The sequence below is a fragment of the Scomber scombrus genome, chromosome 18, assembly GCF_963691925.1.
Source record: "Scomber scombrus chromosome 18, fScoSco1.1, whole genome shotgun sequence".
NCBI classification, from domain to species: Eukaryota; Metazoa; Chordata; class Actinopteri; order Scombriformes; family Scombridae; genus Scomber; species Scomber scombrus.
Genome location: NC_084987.1, coordinates 1,434,254 through 1,460,186, shown reverse-complemented (window position 1 = coordinate 1,460,186; position 25,933 = coordinate 1,434,254). Strand labels below are relative to the sequence as shown.

Below are 25,933 nucleotides of genomic sequence, written 5' to 3'. Positions count from 1 at the left end.
AAACAGTCTCTTACTTTGTGTCTGAGGGTCCAGGTTCATTACTGAAGACTAGAGGATGCTCAATGGACCGGTCACTCTTCATAGACAGACAGCTGGATATTACAGACTCTGCTCTCTGTCTGTGGTTCTGACGTCTGGAAACAACAGATATTATACATACATCATTAATTAATCTTGTAAAGATTTTGTTTATATTTCAGTTATTTTTATTTGTATACAGATGAAAACAGATGTGAGAGTAAAGAGATTTGAACGTCTTCATGTATAAACTGAATTAATCTGTAAACTCACAGTGTGTTTGCAGAGTCTGATGCATGCATGTAGTCTGACTGTATCATTTAAACACATTTTCATGAGCTGCACGGCTTTGATAAACACATCAGCTGACACTTTATATTTAGATGACTGAAACTGCTGCAGAAGATCTTCAGACTCTCACTAATAAATGATGGAGATGGTTGTAGTAGAGTGTGTGTTGTCAGTCAGTGATGTTTGTAGTTTACAGTAGAAACAGTCTCTTACTTTGTGTCTGAGGGTCCAGGTTCATTACTGAAGACTAGAGGATGCTCATTGGATCGGTCACTCTTCATAGACACACAGCTGGAGACTCCGTCCTCCTCGTCCTCCTCTTCCTTCATCTTCTGGAGTCTGAGAGGTAAACCAGTAACACTGCAGACACACACACACATACACAGTATAATAAACTCAGTCCTGCCTCTCAACTTAGTAGCTTCTTATTAGTTTAAATGACTTTAACTACAACCATGTGTGTTTTCTAGTCATCACAAAGAGAAACTTTGACTCTGGTTTAAATCCAACAAACAGACTTCAGATAAACATGTGTGTGCTTCTTAACTGTGACTTCTCTCTATTTAGAGGCAGCAGTGAGTCACGTTACATCACTGTGAGGACGCACAAACCAGGAAAACAACAACAGGAAACTACTTTTGAAGACGTCAAACTGTGTGATTTCATATTTTTCTGACAGTTTAATCAACTAAACAATGAAACTTAAAAATAATCATCAGATTGATCAATAACTACGGTGCAAATGTCCCTGCTCTGTCTCACCATCGGACAGTCTAGGTGTGCTAATCAAACGGACCCAAAGACTGCAAGCTGCCAGTGTTCATAATAATGGCGGATCGAGTGAGAGCTAAACAGGTCGTCAGATACATTTCTAAGTTATGCGTGTTACCTCATGCATCATTACGAGTTGATCAATAATAACAGTAATCATTATTTACAGTCCTGATATTAACACTCACCTGCCTCAGACTTGTTTTCCTCCTTCTGCTCTGCTGACTGTGAAATGACGTCTGACTGAATACTTTCGATTTTAACTTCCTCCTTTCTTAACTGGAAGTCACGTGTGTGTGTGTGTGTGTGTGCACGTGTGTGCGCGCGCGCGTGTACGTGTGCATAAGCGTTTGTGTGTTTTCAAGCTATGAGTGTGTTCATGTTAAAGGGGCAGTGTTGTTAATTATGAGACATCATTAGAACCATGAATAAAGTAAATGATTATAAAAGCCTCTACAGTACAGTACAGTAGTATTTTTGTTTTCTTCATCAGATTCTGAACAAAAGATTCTGAATATGTGAAGCAGATAAAAGTTTCCAGTGAAGTCAGACTGTTTCTGCTGCAGCAGAGAGGAAAGGTCTGATGAGGTCTATCTGAGCCACATGTTGTGGTTATAATGATAAAACTAACTGTGTGTCAACAAGAGCTTCATTTTTATTTCCAGTCATCATCACACAGTTACCTCATGTTATTCTGAGCTGCAGTGATGGAATCTAAGTTATAGAAAATCATAGACAGTGTCATGAAATTCATTTAGGAATGAAAGAAAGAAGAAATAGCTGCTAACACACTCATCTTCATGGTACAGGCTGCTGGTGGAGGCTTTATCACACACGAGATGAACACACCAACACCTGAATAACAACAACAGGCAGCAGAAACAAGCTGCTGTGAATCCATGCAAACAAATCAACCATCAGGACATGAAAAAGCCTCTGAAACCAACAGACTTCACACTGCAAGCACCGTTTCAAACACTCACACAGTAAAATGTTGTTCTGCAAAATGTAGAAGACTAATCTGATGATGATTATAATTATTAGTATTATTAATTTACTTGTGTTTAATCTGAAAAGCCTCACTGAGACACTGACAGTCTTTTTCAGCTGTGTATTGGCTCCATCATTACTATTAACTAATGATTATTATAATACATTATTATTAGGTATTATTTTCTTAGGGTTAGGGTTAGAATAAACTTTATATAATCTGTGTAAAGATCACTGAATGTTATTCACACAGCTAATAAAGACTACAGATAGATTGAAGACATTTATTTGCCTTATAATTCAATACATTTAATCAAAGCATTCATAACACAGCCAATATGATGGACTTATGCACACGTTGATGATGCTGATGAATAAACACAGTAAATACAGACATGGCAAACAGAAAGTGTGGCTGGTTGTAGTGCTGTCAGAGCTGTGAGCTGAGGCTGCAGTCTGACCAGAGGAGGGATGTATGGAGGTCTGAGGTGAAGCAGGACGACCAGCAGAGTCTGCCAGATGCTGGAGGGACAGAAGACAGAATGACTAAATGTGATATAATGAACATAAACTGTTAGTGAACCAACAGAAGGGAAAGTTTCAGTCCTCACCATGAGGCACTGATGCACTGAAGGACTGAAGATGAGACCAGTTCAAAGACACAGAAGCTTTAACCAGGTTAGAAAAACTAGAACAATGCAGCATGTTTACTCATAGATTAAAGCAGTGAGAAGAATGTATATTTGTATATGAAGGTCCCAAACACACACTTACTGTGTATAAGTATGTGTCGTCGTCCCCCGACTGATGAGGCACAGAGATAAAGTGAAGGATAGAAATGTATGTGACTATATAAAAAGTTAAAGAGTAAAAAAGAAACCAAAAGGAGAACTTCCCATACAAAGGTTTAGGGATTGTTGACAGAGGATATGTACATCTTTATATAGAATTTATATAAAACATGTAACTATATGTCTCCCAAGGGAACATAACAGCAGTGCAGGAAACGCAGACTAAATCCATGTGAAGTGTATCAAATGTCATTTAAATGTCTATTATCTGCCTTTATCCACTTAGTCATTATATCCACATTACTGATGATTATTTATAAGAAATCTCATTGCATAAATACTCAGTGAAAGCAGCGATAGTCGTCCCTACAATATTGTCAAAATATCAACATACTCACAGCAGTACTGCAGTCAGTGCTGCACAGTGGAAAGTTTTTCATATTTCACCTTAGATTAAAAAAAAAAAACACATATCATTCTCTTCCACACATCAAAATCAATCAGATAAACTCAAAAGTGCTTTCTTCTTGAATTGATGCTTTAATAGAAACTGTCATGACAGCTTTGTGACTTAAAGAAGATGCCTCGTCAATTAGGACAGCTAATTTAAGGATGATGCTATAATGCTAATTTAAGGATGATGCTATAATGCTAATTTAAGGATGATGCTATAATGCTAATTTAAGGATGATGCTATAATGCTAATTTAAGGATGATGCTATAATGCTAATTTAAGGATGATGCTATAATGCTAATTTAAGGATGATGCTATAATGCTACTGATGATTTTGCTCTGCATCTCACTGGCAACATGTTGTATTATTTGTGTTGCACTGTTCTCTGTGTCCAATGTTTCAGAAGTTACCCAAACTAGCAATCTACCTAAACATACCGGTTCATTGCATATCCTAAAGGCTAATCATTTAAAGTAAACTTGTAAAAGTAAATTCGTCGGTTAGCAATATTAACCTCGGCATGGCCCGCCCTTCCCTGCCTCCGATTGGCTCATCAGTTTACTGATTAGATTGACAGCGTGTACTAGCCAATTAGAGGCAGAGTAGCGTGGTCATGGCTTCGTCATCCTAGGAAAAAAATGGGCAATTTGGCTCGCAGACACACGGACAACCCATGTGTGGCAGCTTGCTTCAAGTGGGAGGAGACAGGTAGAAACTCAGGGTTTCTTACAGAAAACCTGCCAGCGAGCAGGTTATGTTCACAGAGTTCCAGTTACCATGGTGACTGACTCAGAGTTTCAGTTACCATGGTGACTGACTCAGAGTTTCAGTTACCATGGTGACTGACTCAGAGTTTCAGTTACCTCTCTTTCTGGAACGGATAACACGGAGTTTCCCTCATCTCAGGGTTAACTTACTCTGAGTTTTCACATAACCCGCTTTCTGGAAAACCCCCCTGGGCTGCACCGTGTCTTCTCTCACATTGAATCTTTGCTGGATGCTGTTTAGTAGTTTTGTGTATTTTATGAAGGATGTGTGCCATGTGGATTGCTTTTTGGATTGGAGTTGTTTCTTTTATTGTATATGTTGAGTTTTGGACAAACACTGATAACCAGTTTTCCTCTTAATCTGAATTTTTCTCTATTTTTAGACATTTCATAGATAAAATGATTCATAGAGACATTTCTAACTAGATTGACTCTCCTCTCACTTTAAAAAAGAAAAAAGTCTTTCTTCATGTATTTATTTCTCCTTGTGTGTGTTCAGTCTGTATGGATTGATGTTTTCTTCTATTGTCACTTGATGGCGCTGTTTCCTTATTTGAATATTGTACTTGAGTTCAGCAATTAAGTTTAACAGTAAAGAAAACAGATCATCTAAAGTCAGCACATTTCCTGGAAAGAACCAAATACATTAACACTAATTTATAGATCAAATAAAGACACTTAGTCAGTTCACAGCAGCTCAGACAAACATGCAAACATACAATTCAACATATATGAGAATATAGTTTCCAATAATAAATGATCGATGAATAAATATTAACTCATGTGGAAATGGAAATCTATAAATATCATCAAATTCTGTCGTGGAAATTTTGAAGAATCAGAATTTTTAAAGAATAATGGAGCTTCAAAATAGATCCACAAAAATCCAAAACAAGGACACACAAACACAGATTCAATCAAATATGATTCATTTATACACAAAGACAGAAAAATAACTACAATAGAAAGATATATTATACATGAAGCTGAAGCTCCACATTAGAATTTGGTCTTTGTTTAGTATCACCATCATCCCACCACCTTCCCTTCAGATGTGTATAAAACTTCTCAAAGCAACGTTACACAATGTTTTACACAAAACTAACAAACATACAGCAAGAAAATAAACCAGCAAAACACACAGAAGAATCAAATTTAAGATGTAAAGCATATAAAACTATAATTGGTAGATCAGTGGATAAAGATGAGTTTTAAAAAGTAATTTAAAGGAAGATAAAGATTTATCAAACGGGCTGATCAGAGGCCTGGTTCCACTCAGTCTGAAGTTAGAGACAAACTAATGGTGGCTTTATTTATTAAATGATTCATGTGTTTAACCTGCTGATGGCAGAAATATATTACAAAGAGCTGTAAGGACACAGAAGTCTACAGGAGGTTCAGCTGGAGATGAGAAGATGAACCCATTTTCTAGTTTTGTATAAAAATTACAACATTAAATGACAACAATAATACAACAATCTTGTGCAAAGGCCCTTTTAAAATGACTAGCTATAATTATCATTAGACGGTGGTGACAATCTGCTGTACAGCTCTTTGCACTACACAATAAAAATGAATAAAATAAACACACTGAAGCAGTCGCCATATTACATGAGTTACACTTTACATCTCAAACAGTACTGCATGAGGCTCAACCGTTAACATGGCTAACGGACTCAGCAAGGCAGCGCAGCTTCACTTAAAGAAAGAAAAGACAGAAACAATAAACAATAAAATGGCGACACACTGATAGTAAAAACAACGTGAAATAACATCAAATAACAACATGTACTTAAACTTCTATAAAGACAGTTTCATAGATTAATATCTGATTAAATCACGGAGCTGTTTCAGTACATACCACATCTGCGGTCGTCAACGGCAACAGGGGAAAACTGGCACTGTTGCCGTTGACAACGGAAACAGTGTTTTTCCGGGCGTTATATTTATCAACTTTGGCCACAAGAGATTACACCAAATAAAAGGAGCCTTGAATAGATAAACACAAAATATTAATCTGTTTCACAAGAAAATAAGGAGAATGGAAAACAACAAAAACCAACAAAATAAAATAATTATTGAAGGAATATAAAATACATTTTGATGAACTTCATTGATCTATAACAACCCTGTTACATTAACTCTCAGTGTGATTCTGAGACGCTTGATAAATATGAGCCCAGACTCACAGTCTGACTTATAACACCTGTTTTTATCTTTATTTACATCAAACAGCTCATGTAGAACAAATCTGTAAAGTGCTGACTTCAGCTAAATCCAGAGATAACTGTTCAGTTTGTAGTCAGTTAAGAGACTTAAGTGAAGACGACAAAATCCAGATCCAGACTCCAGATGGATCATCAGGATCCAGCTGATCCTCTCTCAACACTCCTGGATGTTCACTCTCACTCTGACAGAGATCATCACCAGCTGATGAGAGAAGAAGAAAGAACAGAGGAGATAAATGAGTGTTTAGTGAGACTCACTTCATCAGCTGTCAGTCAGTGATGCAGCACATCCAGTATAAAGAGCAGCAGGGACTTCAGTCCTGTTCAGACCAGAAGTGGAACAGCTGTGCAGCGTAGCTTGCTTCCTTTCAGCTCTCATGTTAACGTGTTGGAGCGAACACACTGAGCTCCAAGCTCACACACCTGCACACACTTTTACTATCAAGTGTGTTTCCTCTGCAGATTTCACTCAAGTACACAGAGGAAATAAAGTGCTGAGAGTCATGAACACATCATTACTGCAGAAACAGAGACATTCACTCATCAGTTTACTGATGGATTTACTGCTGATACATGTCAACTCTTATCAAAGTTTAAAGCTACAGAGTCTCTGTGGGATATGAAGATGTTTCCTGCTGTTAAATCATCACATGCAGCCTGGTCGCCACAATTGTTTGTTTCTACAAACCAAGAACATGTTGAATCTCTACGTTTCAACAATATGAATCATATCAACATTTGTAAAGTGACGTAGATCAGATTTGATGGTGTGACAGTTTGATGATGAGGACCACTGTCTCTATACATCTTGTGAGGCTGTCAGCTGTAATCCAGCTTTATTTCCTGCAGACATCAACACAACAACAACAGTCGTCTTCACATCAACTCAAACACATCATCACAACAAGCTTCTGGCTCATCTGATTGGCTGACTGTTCTCTCTCTCTCCGTCTTTCTGTCCAATCCTGAAGCCTGTCACCATTCTCCTCTCACAGCTTCACTGAGGAAAGCAGCACTGAGAAGGTTGGAGCTTCACCAGGAAATACTGGATCTTTGCTTTCATTCTGACTATTTAATACAAAACTGCTGAAACCAGCACAGACTGATTCCAACTCTCTACTGACCTCAGAGTCTCCAGTCTGCAGCGTAGATTCTTCTTAAGATCAGACAGCAGCTTCACGTCTGAATCCTTCAGGTTGTTGTAACTCAGATCCAGATATCTCAGATAGGAGGGGTTGGACTTTAGAGCTGCAGCCAGATAATCACAGCTGATCTTTGACAAACTGCAGCCCCACAATCTGAATAAAGAAGAATAAAAGACGTCACGTTAAAAGACAAAGTTCATGTTTGAAATCATTCAGTGTTTCATAATCTGTTCAGAGCTGAAGAAGTTTAGAAAATAGAAACTCCATCAACAGGATGCAGGTTAAAAACTGTCAGATACAAACAGTGAAAAGGAGCTCTCATTAATATTAATGACATCATGCTGCTACTTCAATAAAGACGTAGTGACTTCACCTCTTAAACTCTGCAGCTCCACTGACTCCATCTATACTAACTCATGTTGTGCAGCCAAAACAAGTAAAAACACAATAATACTAAAGAATATGACACATGTATATTTTTAGACCTACAAGTGTAAAACAGATGAGCAAGAATAATAAAAGACCAACATCACTTACAGTGGTGGATAGTAACGAGTTATAAGTAACGAGAACTTTTCATCTTCCCTTTTTTTAACTGTACTTCTTCTCTTTACTCAAGTATATTTTTGAGAAAAAATCTACTTTTTACTTTGCTACATTTGCCATTTATAGCTTCATTGCAACTAGTCTGCTCTAAATGTGGGGACTGAGTGTAGACTGTGGTCAAACCAGCTGCCTTATAAATCCTGTTGCACTGTTACTGCAGTAATTACGGTAAACCTTCTGCGTTGCCTTTAAGCTACCGTAATTACTATAATACCAGCTGCCTGGAAGAAAAATAAGCTCCACCTGTCTTTTTACTGTGATGAGATTTTTCATGTGTAACCTTAATCTTTGATGTTATGATGATGACATTAACTTATGTTGTAGCTAGTAGTCTGTTGGGCTTTTAAACTGGTTTTCATTAGAAAGCAGTTAACCTGTAATGCCAAATTCAACATTAAAGTCATTAAATGTATCCGATCTGGGACAGATAAGGAAATAGAAAAGGAGAAGAGGAGGTGAAGAAGAGACGGAGAGAGAGTGTGGTTGTTTATATCTCAGTTTTTTCATTATTTTGCACTGGACCTCACAGCATAAAATATTACAATACAAAGTTGTAATTTATTAACCAGGTACTTTTTTATTTCTACTTTAAGTCATTTTTAATGGGACTACTTGTACTTGTACTTTTACTTGAGTATTAATTTTCAGTACTCTACCCATCACTCATCACTTGCAAGGGCTTCATCATTATACACATTTAAAGAAACATGAATGCTATCCCATAAAGCCACACATGGACTGTCAGTAGCTGCTGTTTCAACTTCATCACTTTGAGCACAAACAGCAGAAACTGAAAGTGTAGAAAAGGCCCCAAAGTTACATGTTAGATTGTTAAGTATTGTTCTGTTCTCTGTCTGATAAGCTGTCAGGTGTCTGATTCAGTGCTGCTAATTTATAGTTTGAGCCAAGTTAGTTATATTGTTAGTGACGTCACGCAGGTAAAGGTCAGTGATTGGCTACTTTTGTGCGTATTTCTGTGCGTTGATGTAGAGCTCAGAGCTTATTGGTTCATGTATAATAATCACTATAGCAACGATAGCTGGTTTCATGTCGGCTAATTAGCATTTATTACCTGTTGTTACTACTTCCAAGAGAGTTTAATGAGTTTAACTGAGCTGAGATACGAAGTGTTATCTATTTTGATGTAGAAGTTATGCTAACTCAGCGACAGGATGTAGCTTCCAGTAGGTTTTCACAATAAAAGCACCCTGCCAGTTCCTCAGCGGGAGGATTTTAATGTGAAGTGTAGACAGCAGGAAGTCTTATTCCAACATTAGCGGTAACTTTACACAGTGATAAAATGTTTGGAAACCTGTGAATGTTTTCAGTTTGTTTCTTTGACAATGTAAAGGAGGAGAGAAATGTAATCATAGTAATCTGATTACTTCCTGAGATTACATTATTATTTACTGAATATTAGTCTGGTAATATTATGCATATTACAGCTTATGGGTAATATATGTATGTTGTTGGAGCCAAATGCTTAATTTATGTTTCGATGAATATTTGATTTTTTATGGTTTACTATTATTATTTATCTAATTAATTATGAGATACGAACATGAAATATTATGGTTTGAATTATTAGTTGAATTGGTAACAGTTATGAAATTGTGATTTATTGTTAATTCTGATTATTTGAGGCCGACATGACTATGCATAATTGATGCCGTTTCTCACCTCCGCCTCCTCTTTATAGACAGGTGACTGCAGCACCTGGGTATATTAGTGTGGCTATTGGGGCCGGCGGAGCTCTCGGTTTTAGGCACGCAGCCATACAGTTTTAGACCGCTGCTATGTGTTGTTTTTTGGTTTTTGTTTGAACGAGTGGAAAGGAAGGAAGTGAACTAAGTTGATCTGTCTGTCACTCCATGCTGCGGTAAGCAACCTAAGTTTTTTGGAAATAAATATATTGAACCAGAGAAGAGTGTTTGGATTTCATGGAAACTGGAAAACCCTTTAACAACGCTGGAGCGCGTCGGACATGGAGGCATGAAAACCGAGAGACAAGAGCATCTTTTATTGGAAAAGATAACGCTTACATATGTGTTGTCCTTCATTCAGTTTTATATGTTTCATTTCTTTATTGAAAACTACACAACAATAGCATCCAGCTGTTACTGCATGTGTCTCTGTATGTGTTGCTGCTAAAGGAGAAGTAAAGGAAGTAAACATCACATCTACTTCTCTCAGCCCTTTATTCATCCATACTCTGGAAACGTGGCCTTAAGTGTTCTGGCCAACACAGCGGGGTGAACCTAGAGACTAAACACTGAACTAGCACCCAGACTGCTCATTTTATTATTAGCTCCACTACACAAAGTCTGCTCATTAGTTAATGTGCACTGTTTGTATTTGTGTTGACATCAGTCTGATACTGCAGACAGCTGCTGGCTGCCGTTAGCTCCCCTGCAGCTAGAGACACACTGAATACAGTAGAATCTGATCACTGTTCAGTCCACTTACACAGTTTCACATCTAGTAGTCAGAGATAATATCTTGTTAAAAACAAACTGAGAGCTCAGATCAGTGTGTGAGTCTTTTTTCAGTCTGTTCCTCTTGTAGATGTGATCTGTAGATCTCCTACGTACGGTGGCCGAGACCCGCCAACGCTGCAAATAAAAGAAACACGCTGCAAATTTAAGCTCACAGCAAAAAGTTCGTCGCAAAAAATCCTGCCCGATCTTTACGGCGAGGCATTTTACACAGGACTAGTTTCTACCTGGGCGTAGTAACATTTTGGTCCGCGAGAGGTGGCACGGTCGACACGTGACCGCGATAGCCCAATAGGCTTGCTCCATTTGATAAACAGAAAAGCAAGGTGGCGGCCTCCGGTGTTTTATCCAACTTACCTTTATAGACATAACTCGAAAAGTTATGGACGGATTTGGATGAAATTTTCAGGAAATGTCTGCGATGGGACCAGGAACAACTGATTAAAATTTTGGGGGACGGATCGCCGTGCAATAGTTATGCCATATTCGCGACTGTAATAACAAGACAATAACACTCGCGCCGTCCGAGTTGTGTGGTGTTGCATCTGTATATATTTCACTACGTGGCTATTGTGTATGAAATTATTATGTGATTAATTGCTCAGTGTCTACTGCCCTGGGCACCAGTGCTGCTCAACACTCAAATATACAAATCAATCCATCCACCAATCAGTCATTTATTCACTCATAACAAAAAACACTAATCAACCATAAAAACGATCTTTATGAAAAACATATATACATACAGCATATGAGCTTCTTTTATTTGCAGCAGCGTTTCTTTTTATTTGCAGCGTGTTTCTTTTATTTGCAGCAGCGTTTCTTTTTATTTGCAGCGTGTTTCTTTTATTTGCAGCAGCGTTTGTTTTTGTTTGCAGCGTTACTTTTATTTGCAGCGTTGGCGGGTCTCGGCCACCGTACCTACGAGACAGCCAGAGTCAGCTGACCATCCTGAGTCACCACAGTCCCGTAAACTGCAGCTAGTCCACAGACTGAAACTGTTCACATCACAGTTTACAGGACAGACTCAAGATAGTGAATATAGCATCTAGCATCTACATTACTTTAAACTTTAAATAAGATTTTTGTGCACATTATAATAACTCGGCTTCCACAAATTAGACATTTTACACATCATGTTTGTTGGAGCTATTTATTATTTTAAAATAAGTTAAATTGATAATTAAATGTTATTTTGTATATTTTTTGTTGCTGTTTGTTTAGAAGAATATAGCTTGGTTAATTAGATTATAATATAAGTATCATTTTGGTTAATTTGAGTTCTGGTTGATGCTTTTGTTTTGAAGGTAGTGGGCAGCTTGGGGCACAGAGCTGAATGTATTTCTATAGATAGACAGGTAGAGGACCAGCAGGCACCAGGAAGGACATATGGTTTTATACCAGGGCAACAGAGGCAGCAGACGACATTCTTCTTTGTCTGTTTGCAAAATGTTCAAATCAAAAGAAACTTCATGCTTGCCTGGACATTGCACTTTTTCCTCCTGAGTAAGATTCATTCCTGAGGTGCCTCAGTGGCCGTTTGATCTTCAGTTTATTTATTTATTTCAAGTTAAGAACAAATCTCCACTACAATGCTGCTCTAACTGAAACACTGCAGACACACAACACAGTGCACATGTACACTAGTTTACTGAGTAAAGGCACAATGCAAAGATCCATCTCTGGATCTCTAGAACTGATTACTGATCATTCAAATAAGAATCACAATTAATCTGGAAATCTATTTTTTTGTCCAGCCCTGAAGTTTAGAAGATGGAAACTCCAAAGACCTGAACCCAACAGGATGCAGCTTAAAAACTGTCAAATATAAAATACAAAAAAACAGTTTGAGAGGTTCAGAGTGAATTATCCAGTGTAGGATTTTATCAATGGACTAAAACACTGAAGAAGAAAGTAGACTTTCCAATTAATATATTCAGTGTTGATCAACATAATATCAGCTTTATGTCTGCAGGTTAGTCTCACCACAACTGTCACATCATATTAATGTCAACACAGAAGTAAAAAATGGTGTCTGACCTCAGAGTCTCCAGTCTACAGTTTGGATTCTTCAGAAGATCAGACAGCTGCTCCACGTCTGAATCCTGCAGCTTGTTGTTACTCAGATCCAGTTCTCTCAGATGGGAGGGGTTGGACTTCAGAGCTGAGACCAGAGAAGCACAGCTGGTCTCTGACAAACTGCAGCCCCCCAACCTTTATGAAGAATAAATGATGTAAATTTGATCAGTTTCAAACAGATATTAGTTGAGAGGATCTTTTGTATACAGATGTGACTCTTTACTGGAGGTCAACCAATTAATCGGTCAACCAACCGATTTTTTGGCCTTTTATTAATAATCAGCATTGGCCAATGTGGGGGCATATTAACCCTAACCCAGGCGCATCTGCAGACAGCTCAGTGTTGTTGTTGCTGTGGGAAACGTGTGACCAGCAGAGCAGGACTACGGTCACCACAACTTTTGGAAGAGTTTGAACAACGTTGTTCCTGGGAGAAAACGGTAAGGCTTAATTTTTTATGTTTTAAATGAAGCTCTGTATATTTAATTGGTTCGCTCTGAAATGTTACTTTCAATTTATAGAGAGAAATTTCTAATACAGTGTAATCTTAGGCTGTGTGCAGGGCAGAGCAGGTTACACACACACACACACACACGCTGCAGCAGCACCGTGTTCAGACACAGAGCTGCTCAGAACGATGTAGCAGAAAACTAAACGTTCAAATGTGATTTCACTTCACTAGAGTTGATGCTGACATTGCCTCATAAATGCAACAAGTCGTTTGCACGTGAGAGAGGAAGATCAAGCAGTTTGTTGAAATATCTCTCAGAAAGTGCTCATGACTTAGTGCAGTTAATTTATCTCATCTTTAACTGTCTGTCTATGGCTCCTACATACAGTAGCTTCTACAACATCATCACTACTGGATTATGTAGTCCTTGCATAGGGCTGTGTGATACAAGTAAACAAGTTATTTTTTGTGATCACTAGATCTACCACTTGGCATAAAAATCAGGATCATATATCGGCCATCAGTTGACCCCGATTTCTAAATATCAGCATCAGCATTGGCCATAGAGAAACCCACATCAGTCGACTTCTATTCTTTATCAAAAAGTATAAACATTCATTTACTTTAACTAACAGTGAAAATTTCCTACAGTTTCTTTAAGAATCAGTCATCTTTTATAACTACACACTGAACTGTGTAATAACAAATGTTGCTGCTGCTACTTTATTTCTTTTTTTCTTAAATATTTTCTCATTATCTGCATTCATTAATATTTCTAACTCCACTGGGGAGAAGTAGGAGGACTGAGCCCTTTGTTTCTCCTGTTGCCATGGTGACTCATGTTATCTGTGCTCCATTGATGAAGGCTTGGTATCTCCTCTTGTACGAGCTTCACTCAGAGTTACTTTGACTCAGAGTCGTTTGAACTAAATGTTATCAGCTGTTCTGAAAGTTTGACAGCTCAGATTCAGTCAACCCAGAGTTCAGCTTTTAACTCAGAGTTTGTTAAACCTGCTTTCTGAAACTGGCCCCAGGACACAGTACAAATCCAAGCTGATTTTATCTGAAGTTCAGTTTAGTTTCAGTTAGTTTTGCATTGTTCATTGTAGTTTTTATTTATTTTTCGTTTTATTTATACTGTCTTTTATTTTTATTTCAGTTCACTAAATTATTTTTTCACTGCTAGTTTTATTTTCTCTCTCTCTCTCTCTCTCTCTCTCTCTCTCTCTCTTTGTATATATATACATATATATATATATATATATATATATATATATATATATATATATATATATATATACATATATAATAAGGAAAAATAATTAAATGAATAGATAAGTTATAGTATATATATAAGGTAAGTTTTATATGTACATAAATTAGGTTCAGTTGTTAAACATTAATATCAACAATAGTAACAGACAGTCAGTGAACTTACTCCAGGTCGTTCAGTCTACAGTCTGGATTCTTCAGAAGATCAGACAGCAGCTTCACGTCTGAATCCTGCAGCTTGTTGTCACTCAGATATAGCTTTCTCAGATGGGAGGGGTTGGACTTCAGAGCTGAGACCAGAGAAGTACAGCTGTTCTCTGACAAACTGCAGCTCCTCAATCTGAATAAAGAATAAATGATATACTGTAAACACCTGCATTGATCTGTGTGTGTGTGTGTGTGTGTGTGTGTGTGTGTGTGTGTGCGTGCGTGTGTGTGTGTGTGTGTGTGTGTGTGTGTGTGTGTGTGTGTGTGTGTGTGTGTGTGTGTTCTGAAGGATAAATATCAATGATCAGACATTATTCACATTAAAACACATTAAAGAATATAATAAAGAAATATTTCTCCTTCATCAAGTAAACATGAGAATCAGTCCTCGTTTGCTAAGTAGTTTTTATTGAGTTGTAGTTTCTCAGGTATCAGGAGGAAAGCTTTGATTTGTAGAAGCTGAAAAAGATGAAAGAATGCAGAAGAATTGAACAAAACATGCTTAGTCTTGCTGGTGGGAGGAAGGTAAAAGGAAGCAGATATTCTATGAGATGCTGCCATCAGTCCTTGTTTGCTCCATCCATCGACACACAGTCAGTCTCCAGCCTCTCTGACAATATCTGTCAGTTTTTTGTGGCTGTTTTCATTTGTAACTTGGGCAGACCCTGGAGCTCTAAACCTGTGCTCTAACAATCAGCAGTGTAAATGAACTTTAATGCAGCCCAACTTACCCGCAGTATTCACTATATTTATGTTTTCTCATTTCAAAATCTCATTGTTTTATAAATTATGGCCATTGATTATTTCATTAGTTTATGTATTAAATTTGATGCCCTTATTTTGAAAGGTTAATATCGCACTGCGCCAAAAACCTGTTAAAAGAGCCGTAAAGTGTGACAGTGATGTAAAACCAAGGAAACGTTTCCTGATCGTCAAATAACATAAAGGTTTAGTATCTGGCTGATAACACAGGGTTGGTTTATTTTGTTTGATTATGAATTGCTTTGCTTTGTTTGCAATGTATTAGTTGAACTCTCTCCTCCCTCCTCTCCTTCCTCTCTCCTCCTCTCTCCTCCTCTCTCCTCCTTCCTCCCTCTCCTCTCTCCTATCCTTCCTCTCTCCTCCTCTTACTCTCTCCTTCCTCTCTTCTCTCTCCTCCTCTTTCTCTCTCCTCTCTCCTCCTTTCTCTCTCCTCTCCTTCCTCTCTTCTCTCTCCTCCTCTTTCTCTCTCCTCCTCTTTCTACCTCTCTCCTCTCCTTCCTCCTCTTACTCTCTCCTCCTCTTACTCTCTCCTCCTCTTACTCTCTCCTTCCTCTCTTCTCTCTCCTCCTCTTTCTCTCTCCTCTCTCCTCCTTTCTCTCTCCTCTCCTTCCTCTCTTCTCTCTCCTCCTCTTTCTCTCTCCTTCCTCTCTCTCCTCTCCTTCCTCTCTCTCCTCCTTCCTCTCTCTCCTCCTTCCTCTCTCTCTTCTTTCTCTCTCCTCTCCTTCCTCTCTCTCCTCTCCTTCCTCTTTCTCCTCCTCTTCCTCTCTCTCTCTCCTATCCTTCCTCTCTCTCCTCCTTCCTCTCTCTCTCCTCTCCTTCCTTTCTCTCCTCTCTCCTCCTTCCTGTCTTTCTCCTATCCTTCCTCTCTCTCCTCTCTCCTCCTTCCTCTCCCTCTCCTCCTCTTCCTCTCTCTCTCCTATCCTTCCTCTCTCTCTCCTCCCTCTCTCTCCTCTCTCCTCCTTCATCCCTCTCTCCTATCTTTCCTCTCTCTTCTCTCCTTCCTCTCTCTATCCTCTCCTTCCTCTCTCTCCTCTCTCCTCCTTCCTCTCTCTCTCCTCCTTCCTCTCTCTTCTCTCCTTCCTCTCTCTCTCCTATCCTTCCTCTCTCTCCTCTCTTTCCTCTCTCTCCTATCCTTCCTCTCTCTATCCTCTCCTTCCTCCATCTCTCTATCCTCTCCTTCCTCTCTCTCCTCTCTTTCCTCTCTCTCCTCTCCTTCCTCTCTATCCTCTCCTTCCTCTCTCTCCTCTCTTTCCTCTCTCTCCTCTCCTTCCTCTCTATCCTCTCCTTCCTCTCTCTCCTCTCTTTCCTCTCTCTCCTCTCCTTCCTCTCTCTCCTCTCCTTCCTCTCTCTCCTCTCTACTCCAACCGGTCGAGGCAGATGTTCTCCCACTGTGAGTCTGGTTCTGGTTCTGAGGTTTCTTCCTGTTTAAAGGGAGTTTTTTTCTTGCCGCTGTAGTTGAACTTCTACAATATGGCCGCCATGTTAGCGTGTTGCTAAACAACCATGTTGATCTAAACAGAGTAGGTGTAAAGTTTATTTAGCTGCCTGCTTTATTCATGTTTCAGTGATACGACCACCGTTAAAAGTGTTATTGTTTTTATTTAGTTTCAACTGTTTATGTAATATGTAAAGGAACAGTAACTGAACTTAAATATGATTAATAGCATTTAGTTTGAAACTGTCAAATGTAACAGAGGGTAAATTACTCATTTTAATATAAAAGCTATAAAAACTAAAGTGATGTCTCTGTGCGTTCCTGTGTGGGTTTGGTTAACTTTTCTCTCCCTTGCAGGTGAAGGCTGGTTGCAGTAACTCAGAGCACCTGGGCTCAGAGCCCTGCAGCTTGTTACTGACTCTTTTATCATTCATGGAGATTCTGTGTGAGAGCTCAGACCTTCCTGTTAACCTTCTGCCCTCAGACCCCATCGTTGGTTCCCAGATATGCAGCTTTAATATAGTGATTTAGTCTCCTACACACACACACACACACACACACACACACACACACACACACACACACACACACACACACCTACACCTACACACACACACACCCTAACACACACACACACCCTCACACACACACCCCCACACACACACACCCTCTCTCACACACACACCTACACACACACTCACACACCTACACACACACACACTACACACCACACACACACACACCACACAACACCACTACACACACACACACACACACACACACCTACACACACCTAAACACACACACACACACACACACACACACTCCTACACACACACACACACACCTACACACCTACACACCTACACACACACACACACACAACCCACACACACACACACACACACACACACACCTACTACACACACACACACACACACACACACACCTACACACACACACACACACACACACACACCTACACACACCTAAACACACACACACACACACACACACACACTCCTACACACACACACACACACACACACCTACACACCTACACACCTACACACACACACACACACACACACCACACACCCACACACACACAACACACACACACACACCTACACACCTACACACACACACACACACACACACACACACCCACACACACACACACACACACACACACACACACACACACACTACACACCTACACACCTACACACACACACACACACACACACACACACACACACACACACACACACACACACACACACACACACACACCTACACACCTACACACCTACACACACACACACACACACACACACACACACACACACACACACACAGTTCATACTTCATACATTAATTACTGTAATTTGGTTTATTTTAAATAAATATCTTCTGTTAACGGTGTTTCTCCCTTTTGTTGGTGCCACTAGAGCCGGGTCTTAACACTTATTTAAGGTTTCTGAGGAATAGTATTTTTTTAAAGTTTCAATGTAATACAAAAAGATGGTAACGATATTCCTTTTTCTTTTTAGCTCTTACAGTGTGTTCACATGTTCATGGTGTAAAATAAGAACAAGGAAAAGGAAAAAAGGTCAAATAAACGTCAGTGATTCATCAGTAACAAAGAGTCAGACCATCATTCAGGGAGAGCTGCAGGCAGAATGGTTTGAATGAAGTATTGTCACACAGTCTGGAGGAAAGCTCAGAGTCAGTGAACATTTGAACCACTGCCTGCTCACACTTATGATGATGTGCTGTCCTGTAAAGCACTGAGGTTAGGTTTGCTGTGATTCTGACTGTGAGCTTACGTGAGCTGGACTTATCCCACAAATGTTTCCATCACTCTTCATCACCATCATCATCATCACTCTTCATCACCACACTTTAACTGTTATCTACTGCGGGGTCGGAGTCTAAATATTCCCATATTGGGCTGTGTGTTTTCTGTCTGGAACTTCTTCTTCTTCTCTCTATAATATTGTAAATTGTACATCAAGCATCTCTTCTTGTGCGTTATGCAGCAGCAGGCGTCCGTTCTGCTGCCCCCTACTGGAAGCAGCCCGTTATCTCACGAAGTCAAACTGAACTGTTTCAGAAAGCAGGTTTAGTAAAAACTCTGAGTTGACTTAGAGCTGAAGGAAACTCTGGTTTTTCAGTTTCACAAAGCCAGTTCAGCTTAACTCTGAGTCAGTTACCATGGCAACATACTAACTGAAACTAACCCTGAGTTTCTCTTCCTTTTTAACTGAAGCCTGCAGACTGAAGGAGCTGTCAGACATGGTGTGTGCTTTTCTTAAAGAGTTAATACTGAAGCACAAATACTCCGTCAGAGGCTGATCAGACCTGCTGGGATGTTTCATCATTCTCTGATTATCTGAAGAATATTCTCAGCCCTCGTATCGTCTGTACGACACATCGTGGACATGCTCTCAGTCCAGAACAAGTTCTTTGTGTTGCACTTTGTTTTTGTTTTTTTGCCAATGGCAGTTTTATATAAGTGGTTACTGAGCATGCCTCATAATAACAGTGTCGCTGGTTTGATTACAGCGAGGGGCTTTTGCTTCAGGTCTCTCTCTCTCTCTCTCTCTCTCTCTGTCTCTCTCTCTCTCTCTCTCTCTGTCTCTCTCTCTCTCTCTCTCTCTCTCTCTCTCTCTCTCTCTCTCTCTCTCTCTCTCTCTCTGTCTCTCTCTCTCTCTCTCTCTCTCTCTCTCTCTCTCTCTCTCTCTCTATCTCTCTCTCTCTCTCTCTCTCTCTCTCAGCTCAGAGTTAGTCAACCTAGAATTCAGCTTTTAACTCAGAGTTTGTTAAACCTGCTTTCTGAAACTGGCCCCAGGACACAGTACAAATCCAAGCTGATTTTATCTGAAGTCAGTCTCCAGCCTCTCTGACAATATCTGCCAGTTTTTTGTGGCTGTTTTCATTTGTAACTTGGGCAGACCCTGGAGCTCTAAACCTGTGCTCTAACAATCAGCAGTGTAAATGAACTTTAATGCAGCCCAACTTACCCGCAGTATTTACTATATTTATGTTTTTCTCATTTCAAAATCTCATTGTTTTATAAATTATGGCCATTGATAATTTCATTAGTTTATGTATTAAATTTGATGCCCTTATTTTGAAAGGTTAATATCGCACTGCTCCAAAAACCTGTTAAAAGAGCCGTAAAGTGTGACAGTGATGTAAAACCAAGGAAACGTTTCCTGATCGTCAAATAACATAAAGGTTTAGTATCTGGCTGATAACACAGGGTTGGTTTATTTTGTTTAATTATGAATTGCTTTACTTTGTTTTCAATTTATTAGTTGAACTCTCTCCTCTCATTCCTCTCTCCTCCTCTTTCTACCTCTCTCCTCTCCTTCCTCCTCTTACTCTCTCCTTCCTCTCTTCTCTCTCCTCCTCTTTCTCTCTCCTCTCTCCTCCTTTCTCTCTCCTCTCCTTCCTCTCTTCTCTCTCCTCCTCTTTCTCTCTCCTTCTTCTCTCTCCTCTCCTTCCTCTCTCTCCTCTCTCCTCCTTCCTCTCTCTCCTCCTTCCTCTCTCTCTTCTTTCTCTCTCCTCTCCTTCCTCTCTCCTCCTCTTACTTCTCTCCTTCCCCTCTCTCCTCTCTCCTCTCCTTCCTCTCTCTCCTCTCCTTCCTCTTTCTCCTCCTCTTCCTCTCTCTCTCTCCTATCCTTCCTCTCTCTCCTCCTTCCTCTCTCTCTCCTCTCCTTCCTTTCTCTCCTCTCTCCTCCTTCCTGTCTTTCTCCTATCCTTACTCTCTCTCCTCTCTCCTCCTTCCTCTCCCTCTCCTCCTCTTCCTCTCTCTCTCTCCTATCCTTCCTCTCTCTCTCCTCTCTCCTCCTTCATCCCTCTCTCCTATCCTTCCTCTCTCTTCTCTCCTTCCTCTCTCTATCCTCTCCTTCCTCTCTCTCCTCTCTCCTCCTTCCTCTCTCTCTCCTCCTTCCTCTCTCTTCTCTCCTTCCTCTCTCTCTCCTATCCTTCCTCTCTCTCCTCTCTTTCCTCTCTCTCCTATCCTTCCTCTCTCTCTCCTATCCTTCCTCTCTCTCCTCTCTTTCCTCTCTCTCCTATCCTTCCTCTCTCTATCCTCTCCTTCCTCCATCTCTCTATCCTCTCCTTCCTCTCTCTCCTCTCCTTCCTCTCTCTCCTCTCTACTCCAACCGGTCGAGGCAGATGTTCTCCCACTGTGAGTCTGGTTCTGGTTCTGAGGTTTCTTCCTGTTTAAAGGGAGTTTTTTTCTTGCCGCTGTAGTTGAACTGCTACAATATGGCCGCCATGTTAGCGTGTTGCTAAACAACCATGTTGATCTAAACAGAGTAGGTGTAAAGTTTGTTTAGCTGCCTGCTTTATTCATGTTTCAGTGATACGACCACCGTTAAAAGTGTTATTGTTTTTATGTAGTTTCAACTGTTTATGTAATATGTAAAGGAACAGTAACTGAACTTAAATATGATTAATAGCATTTTGTTTGAAACTGTCAAATGTAACAGAGGGTAAATTACTCATTTTAATATAAAAACTATAAAAACTAAAGTGATGTCTCTGTGCGTTCCTGTGTGGGTTTGGTTAACTTTTCTCTCCCTTGCAGGTGAAGGCTGGTTGCAGTAACTCAGAGCACCTGGGCTCAGAGCCCTGCAGCTTGTTACTGACTCTTTTATCATTCATGGAGATTCTGTGTGAGAGCTCAGACCTTCCTGTTAACCTTCTGCCCTCAGACCCCACCGTTGGTTCCCAGATATGCAGCTTTAATATAGTGATTTAGTCTCCTACACATGCACACACACACACACCTACACCTACACACACACACACACACACACTCATACCTACACAAACACACACACACACACACACACACACACACACCTACACCTACACCTACACACACACACACCCTAACACACACACACACACACACACACACACACACACACACACACACACACACACACACACACACACACACACACACACACACACACACACACACACCTACACCTACACACACACACACCCTAACACACACACACACACCCTCACACACACACCCCCACACACACACACCCTCTCTCACACACACACCTACACACACACTCACACACACACACACACACACACACACACACCTACACACACCCTAACACACACAAACACACACACACCTACACACACACACACCCTCTCTCACACACACACACAACACCCTAACACACACACCTACACCTACACACACCCTAACACACACACACACACCCTCACACACACACACCCACCCTCTCTCACACACACACCTACACACACGCCCTCTCACACACACACACACACACACCTACACACACAAACACACACACACAAACACACACACCTACACACACACACTCACACACCTACACACACACCTACACACACACACTCTCACACCCACACACCTACACACACACCCACCCACCCACACACACACACACACACACAGTTCATACTTCATACATTAATTACTGTAATTTGGTTTATTTTAAATAAATATCTTCTGTTAACGGTGTTTCTCCCTTTTGTTGGTGCCACTAGAGCCGGGTCTTAACACTTATTTAAGGTTTCTGAGGATTATGTATTTTTTTAAAGTTTCAATGTAATATAAAAAGATGGTAACGATATTCCTTTTTCTTTTTAGCTCTTACAGTGTGTTCACATGTTCATGGTGTAAAATAAGAACAAGGAAAAGGAAAAAAGGTCAAATAAACGTCAGTGATTCATCAGTAACAAAGAGTCAGACCATCATTCAGGGAGAGCTGCAGGCAGAATGGTTTGAATGAAGTATTGTCACACAGTCTGGAGGAAAGCTCAGAGTCAGTGAACATTTGAACCACTGCCTGCTCACACTTATGATGATGTGCTGTCCTGTAAAGCACTGAGGTTAGGTTTGCTGTGATTCTGACTGTGAGCTTACGTGAGCTGGACTTATCCCACAAATGTTTCCATCACTCTTCATCACCATCATCATCATCACTATTCATCACCACACTTTAACTGTTATCTACTGCGGGGTCGGAGTCTAAATATTCCCATATTGGGCTGTGTGTTTTCTGTCTGGAACTTCTTCTTCTTCTCTCTATAATATTGTGAATTGTACATCAAGCATCTCTTCTTGTGCGTTATGCAGCAGCAGGCGTCCGTTCTGCTGCCCCCTACTGGAAGCAGCCCGTTATCTCACGAAGTCAAACTGAACTGTTTCAGAAAGCAGGTTTAGTAAAAACTCTGAGTTGACTTAGAGCTGAAGGAAACTCTGGTTTTTCAGTTTCACAAAGCCAGTTCAGCTTAACTCTGAGTCAGTTACCATGGCAACATACTAACTGAAACTAACCCTGAGTTTCTCTTCCTTTTTAACTGAAGCCTGCAGACTGAGGAGCTGTCAGCCATGGTGTGTGCTTTTCTTAAAGAGTTAATACTGAAGCACAAATACTCTGTCAGAGGCTGATCAGACCTGCTGGGATGTTTCATCATTCTCTGATTATCTGAAGAATATTCTCAGGCTTCTGTACGACACATCGTGGTACAGTACAGAACAAGTTCTTTGTGTTGCACTTTGCTTATTGCCAAGGTTTATATACGTGGTTACTGAGCATGTCTCATAATAACAGTGTCGCTGGTTTGATTATAGCGAGGTTCTCTCTCTCTCTCTCTCTCTCTCTCTCTCTCTCTCTCTCTCTCTCTCTCTCTCTCTCTCTCTCTCTCTCTCTCTCTCTCTCTCTCTCTCTCTCTCTCTCTCTCTCTCTCTCTCTCACATGTATAAAGGCATTTAGGTGTTGCTTTCAAATAACTGTTGGCAGTGCTAGGATGGCTGAAAAATGTACTTTCAATTTCAGCCAGCTCACGTTCTTTTGCTGCTGTTATTGTATTGCTTTTTTTCTTAAATATATTCTCATAATCTGCATTCATTAATATTTCTAACTCCACTGGTGAGTTAGACCCCTGAACTAACTGTTATCAGCTGTTCTGAAAGTTTGACAGCTCAGAGTCAGTCAACCTAGAGTTCAGCTTTTAACTCAGAGTTTGTTAAACCTGCTTTCTGAAACTGGCCCCAGGACACAGTACAAATCCAAGCTTATGTTTTAGTTTCAGTTAGTTTTAGTTGTTCATTGTAGTTTTTACTTATTTTTCATTTTATTTATAGTCTTTTATTTTTATTTCAGTTCACTACATTATTTTTTCACTGCTAGTTGTAATTTTTGTCTCAGTGTTCATTAACTAAACCTGGTACAGATGTGACTCTTTACCAAAAAATATAAACATTAATTTACTTTAACAGTGAAAAGGAAGAATCAGTCATCTTTTATAACTACACACTAAACTGTAAAATACTGAAAATATAGAAAAAAATAAATTAGGTTCATGTGTTAAACATTAAGATCAACAATAGTAACAGACAGTCAGTGAACTTACCCCAGGTCGTCCAGTTTACAGTCTGGATTCTTCAGAAGATCAGACAGCAGCTCCACAGATGAACTATTCAACTTGTTGTCACTCAGATCCAGCCATCTCAGATGGGAGGGGTTGGACTTCAGAGCTGAGACCAGAGAAGCACAGCTGGTCTCTGACAAACTGCAGCTCCTCAATCTGAATAAAGAATAAATGATGTAGATTAAAATGTGTTCAGGTTTTAAATGTGTAGTTCAACATTACTATGTCCTCATCAATGAGCTTTTCTCTAAATTGAGCAGAGTGACTTTGTCATTGTGTTATTGTGGATCATCATAATGTCAGCCTTCTACAGACATCATCCAAATGTCACCACAACGTTCAGACACATATTCATGTCAACACTGAGTCATAAAAATACTTAAAACACCTGCATTGATCTGTCTGTGTGTGTGTGTGTGTGTGTGTGTGTGTGTGTGTGTGTGTGTGTGTGTGTGTGTGTGTGTGTGTGTGTGTGTGTGTGTGTGTGTGTGTGTGTGTGTGTGTGTGTGTGTGTGTGTGTGTGTGTGTGTGTGTGTGTGTGTGTGTGTGTGTGTGTGTGTGTGTGTGTGTTCAGTAAAAACTTTTTTATTTTTTATTTGACCATAAATCATTTTTCCTCTTTGGTTCACATTTTGTTGTTGATTTTAAAATACATATTTGTTTTTGTATATTTTTTTATGGGGAGCTTTTATTTTGTTAATTTTGTTTTTATTGTGTAACCTTTGACCTCTCTGTGACATCACTTCCTGTTGCTTTGTGCCTTTCTCAGGACTTGCTGAGGAAGGTTAAACTGACAGGGATGCTCCTGTACATAAGATGCTAAAATGAGCTAAAAACGCTATCATTTCCAGTAATTAGTTCCTATTGATATTCATAGTAACACAACACTATACATTATATTAGAATGCATCATTTGTGCTAATGAGCAAAGTCAATACAATGGCATCCATAACCCTGGAACTGTCCCAATGATGCACTATTACCTGACTGCATTTAAGACAAAAAGATGTATGTGAGGTTTTATTTATGAGGTTTGATGACATTTAATGTTAATACATTTCATTTATTGGTGTTTTTTCCATATTAGATTCACACCTATGCCTTCCTGGTTGTCAAGCTGACATTTGGCAATGCACTCAGTTTTATTAAAGAATACACTTCATTCCTTGCAACTGTGGGATATAGGGTATTTATGTATACTTGCCCACTCACCGTTATTTAATTTCATGCACTACTGATTTGAGTGCACGAGAGCATCTGTGGGTCGAGGCTGTATCGGTGCTGTGTCCTTATGTTGGAAGTTACACAGTAAAGGTTCTCACTGTTTATTTATTTATTGTTTCAGGTGAGTGAACGTCACCAAAGCATCCTCAGATTCCATCAGTAATAAACCTTTAGTAGTTCATTTCTTTGTGATGTTTGTAGTGTAATTTGTTTCAGTTTAAGCGTAACGTAAGTTAGCTGTTATGAGTGGATAAGACTAAGGACACTTTTGGCTTGTATTTTATTTTATTGATCATTTGTGCTGTGTTCATACTTATGGCATCAAATTCTCCAAGCATATTCTTTTTAATATATATTTTCTTTATTTTAATAACTCATTTATAACAGGTCTTTAATACACTGTATAAACAAAATTGTTCCTCTGGGTCCTTAGGGACAAAAATGTCCCCATTGAAACTCATTATAACTACATT

General features: G+C 39.7%; 1 protein-coding gene across 2 annotated transcripts in view; it reads right to left on the bottom strand.

Annotated features, from left to right (window-relative positions):
- LOC133999016 (NACHT, LRR and PYD domains-containing protein 12-like) overlaps positions 1 to 25,933 on the bottom strand; it is an 83,677-nt gene that overhangs the window by 18,130 nt on the left and 39,614 nt on the right. The window contains exons 10-14 of one of the 2 annotated variants that reach the window (XM_062438119.1): positions 24,219 to 24,392; positions 14,526 to 14,699; positions 12,598 to 12,771; positions 7,436 to 7,609; positions 4,996 to 6,513 (exon numbers count right to left, since the gene is read on the bottom strand). In XM_062438119.1, the coding sequence (XP_062294103.1) occupies positions 6,507 to 6,513; positions 7,436 to 7,609; positions 12,598 to 12,771; positions 14,526 to 14,699; positions 24,219 to 24,392 (703 nt within the window). In that variant the 3' untranslated portion in view covers positions 4,996 to 6,506. Of the gene's footprint in view, positions 1 to 4,995; positions 6,514 to 7,435; positions 7,610 to 12,597; positions 12,772 to 14,525; positions 14,700 to 24,218; positions 24,393 to 25,933 lie in introns of those variants that run through there. The other variant, XM_062438118.1, reaches the window with a different exon arrangement.